This window comes from Myxine glutinosa, chromosome 7 (assembly GCF_964187855.1).
Source record: "Myxine glutinosa chromosome 7, kmMyxGlut1.1, whole genome shotgun sequence".
Lineage (NCBI taxonomy): Eukaryota > Metazoa > Chordata > Myxini > Myxiniformes > Myxinidae > Myxine > Myxine glutinosa.
Window position 1 is genome coordinate 171,651,696 of NC_136267.1, and position 3,796 is coordinate 171,655,491.

At 43.1% G+C, this 3,796-nt stretch overlaps 1 protein-coding gene across 2 annotated transcripts in view; it reads right to left on the reverse strand.

The window, feature by feature from the left end:
• LOC137431838 (zinc finger protein 385D) overlaps positions 1-2,179 on the reverse strand; it is a 237,385-nt gene extending 235,206 nt beyond the window's left edge. Inside the window, exon 1 of one of the 2 annotated variants that reach the window (XM_068123581.2) lies at positions 2,040-2,179. In XM_068123581.2, coding sequence (XP_067979682.2) covers positions 2,040-2,049 — 10 coding nt within the window. In that variant the 5' untranslated portion in view covers positions 2,050-2,179. The remainder of the gene's footprint in view (positions 1-2,039) is intronic. The other variant, XM_078781182.1, reaches the window with a different exon arrangement.
• Between the last annotated feature and the right edge of the window lie 1,617 nt (positions 2,180-3,796).

Sequence of the window (3,796 nt, forward strand, 5' to 3'; positions counted from 1 at the left end):
AAGAAAGTGTTGGATCATGCGAGCACGATGAAGCCGTGCATTGTCATGTTGGAAGACAATGTTTCCTCGAAAGGCTGCACGAGCAAATGGAAGCAATGTTTCTTCCAGAATGGCCCTGGACTTGAACTGGTTCAGGTTTCCATTCAGAACAACCAGGTCAGTTTTGCCCCCTGCATGAAAAGCAGCCCAAACGGTCACCCCACCACCTCCAGCTTGGACTCTTGTCACAATACAATCTTTGTTGTAGGCTTCATGCACTTGTCTGCGCACTCGGACGTGGCCATCTTGAAGATAGACCAGAAATCGAGACTCGTCACTGAAGATCACGTGATTTCAGTGTCCTGGCTGCCATTGACGGTGCTCTCTGGCCCACTGCAATCGGCGCTGGTGGTGTTGTCTGGTCAGGCGTGGCTTTCTCAGGGGATGCCTGGCACGATAGCCTGCTTGAACGAGTCGTTGGTTGACTAGCCTTCTGGATACAGGCACATTTGTCAGTTGCTGCCACTCAGCCCTAAGCCGATTAGCTGACTTGGTACGGCCATTGCGGACTAACCGGTGCAGCTGGCGATCATCCCTCCTTGTGGTTCTGCGGGGACGTCCTGGCCTTGGTATTGGAGTAGGGACACCCCTCTGAGCATTTCGTTTCAGGATCTTTGACACCTGACCTTGAGTGATGCCATACTGCCGAGCAATAGCACGCTGTTTCATGCCGTAATTTCGTAAAGCCACCACTCCATGACAAACAGCATTGTCGAGTTGACAGACCATCTCCAGAGGAAGAGGCAATAACTGTTGGAGACGTGCAGCAGTTGTTTTCCACTAATACAGAACGCAACAATCCTTGTATACTCAACTGTGAAGCCAATCATCAAATGCACCTGTCCGTACATTTTGCCACGCCACCTGTGATATAATCCTGTTGTTGACTTCTTGCTGCGACAGACAATCAGTGACATGGTTCTTTTAACAAATAAATCACCAAAGTGTAAAAGAAACTCACCAAATTGATATACTGAGTTAAGAAAGTAAACACAAGTCAAGAAAAAAAAAAAATTCCATTTTAAATGCCAAGTCTGTATATATATATATATATATATATATATATATATATATATATATATATATATATATATATATATATATATATATATATATATATATATATATATAGTCAATGACTGACATAACCAACAACTTTTATACTCCACACATTTCAAAGGAAAAATGAAGTTTTAGCTGAAACCTTTTTTGTTTTCGGCCAACGACTTAGTCAGCCATCTTATAATTAACTATGTACGTTCAGGTGTACCAAGACACCGATGAAATTCCTGTAAGAGGAGTTGATAAAGGTGATTGCAGGTTCAGGTTGTAGCAGTTAAACCCAAATGCTCCACTCGTAAAAATTCCAATCCACAGAAGCCTGTTGAAGGCCTTATATGGACTTGAAATAATGACACCCCTTAAATCCCTCCTTCGCTCAGGATGGCTTGCAAGAATCCCTTTCATAATACAAACATCAGGATTCGTCTTTCATTAGTCACTCAAATGCATTTCACCTCCAAAAGTAAACATGAACGGCTTTACAAAAGGCTAGAGAATCAAATAATCATTGAGCTCCGACTGGTTTGCATGTGTTCACACTCTGTCAGAAAGGCAGAAAATGGAGAAAGTGATATGTAAATGACTTTGGTGAGCACTTCATTCAAATATTTTCACATCTGCACTTAATGGATCTTATAACGATAGGAACGTATTTTAAAATGTTTGCTTACGAATGGAAATTGCTCCTCCTGCAGCAGGAGACCTTCAATTTCATTACAAACTTTTAAAAATTATGTAGAGAAGACAAAAATGCCAGCAAAGTTTGGAATTGAATAGTCATAAGCATTTTACGGTTATGGTTTATTCACCCATGGATAATCGAACAGCATTGCATTGAAAAAGTATCACACATTCAACAAGCTTTCTGCACATCCACTTCTCAGCATTAGTTTCCTCAATAAGACATCCACAAGCTTTCCCAGACGACAGATCCTCACCAAGAAGCATCGTTGTCTCTTCTGTTAGTCGCAATTTCTTGCCATGGAACTCACACCTGCTAAGAATCCATGAAAGAAAGCCAACGTCCGTTCCTCTGTAGATGCTGCTTTATGCTCCAGGCTGTCTTGCTGGAAGGACCAGGGGGTGGGGAAAAGGGGCGGCCGGAGGAGATGGCGTCAGCGTTCATGGGTGGGGCGATGCAAGGAAACATGGGATTGTGCTCTCCTCACCCAACACTGAGCACATTGCCACTTCCAACATTAGATAGACTTCCACATTCAATGAATTTTTTTTAGAGTGCTTCTATAATATAAAGTGTGAAAGTGACTGGTTGAGAAGAGTGATGGAAATCTGCTTTCTCTGCTCACCTTCACTCCTTCATTCCTCTTTTCTCCTGCCTCTGGAACAAACTCCCTCACTCTCTTCAATCCCACTCCTCCCCTCCAGGTCTTTAAAACGGCTGTTCACCACCATCTCTTATCTTCCCCAATCCAAAACCTTGATCTTTTCTACCCCTGCTAATTTCACCCCAAATCCACTTTTTGAGGTGCCGACTTCTTTCCTGGAAGTCCTTGGTGTCCTTGCGTTTTCTACCTATCCTGCCTCCCCCCAGGCCTTCTCCCTCCCACACATCTCCCGATGTCCCTGCTCTCAAATGTTGTGTTTGTGTGCTTCCTCCCCTTCTCTCCCCATCTTGTCGACCGCTCCCCTTTTTATATACTCTGTTTGCTTGTTTGTTTGATTTGTTTGTTTGATAAATGTTAGCTCTTTCACGAGCCTCGACTCTGTTTACAAAAAACAAAACAAAAAAAAATGTAGAAGGAAGTAGAGGATGGGGAAGACCGAGAAAGACTTGGCTAAAGATGGTCTAAGAAGAAATGCGGGCAAGGGGGTTAGCAAGGGGAGATGCAGGAAATAGGGCAAAATGGAGAAGATTGTCATGGGGACCGCAAGGCTAACCCCCGCTCTAGCAGGGAAAATGGCCTTTAAATGCCTGTTGTGAAATGCCTGTTGCTTCTATAATATTAAATGGCTTTTGTGTTATTTTATTTGCATCACTGTACCCTCAAGTATGAAAAGAGTTTGATAGAGAAGAAGAGCACTCATTTTTGCATCTACAGATGCATAGGGCTGCCGAAACATTTTCCGAGGCTCTGGGGCACAATCCCGGACAGGTCGCCACTCTGACGCAGGATACTCCAATGGCGCATTCTTCCCATTAAGGTTGTACTCATTCCTGCTGGCCTAAGGATGACAGGCTAATTCAACCTAATTGGTGTTAATTCAACGTATTGACAGGTGCATTAACTCACGCCAGCCCCCTTAACCAACCAACAGCAGGTTTACTTCATAGAGAGTTATAATTGAATTCCATGCAGTTTGAATCCACTATCTTAATTGTTAATTCATACGTTAAGGCCCCTTGAACTTATTTTGCTACTTCAGATTTTTCTCTGTGTTTAGCAATACTTCCTTGTTATGTGCGGTTTGTCTTGGTCCGTAGTTTGTCATCTTATATGAAGCACATGTTCTTCTTCCTGTCTCTCACAAAAAGCAGGTTCAGTGAAGTGAAAGCAGTCTCACATCAAGGATTGCCCTGGGTGGTTTGCCTTTGCCATCAAAGTAGTAGGCAGCGCGACAATTTAAATTTTTTCCCAGGAGCTGTTGAAAGACATGTACTCTTTGTGAAAGACACCATGACATATTTAGCTTCCAGTAGCTAATGCGAGCTGATGAATGCCGCACTAAGTTTCTG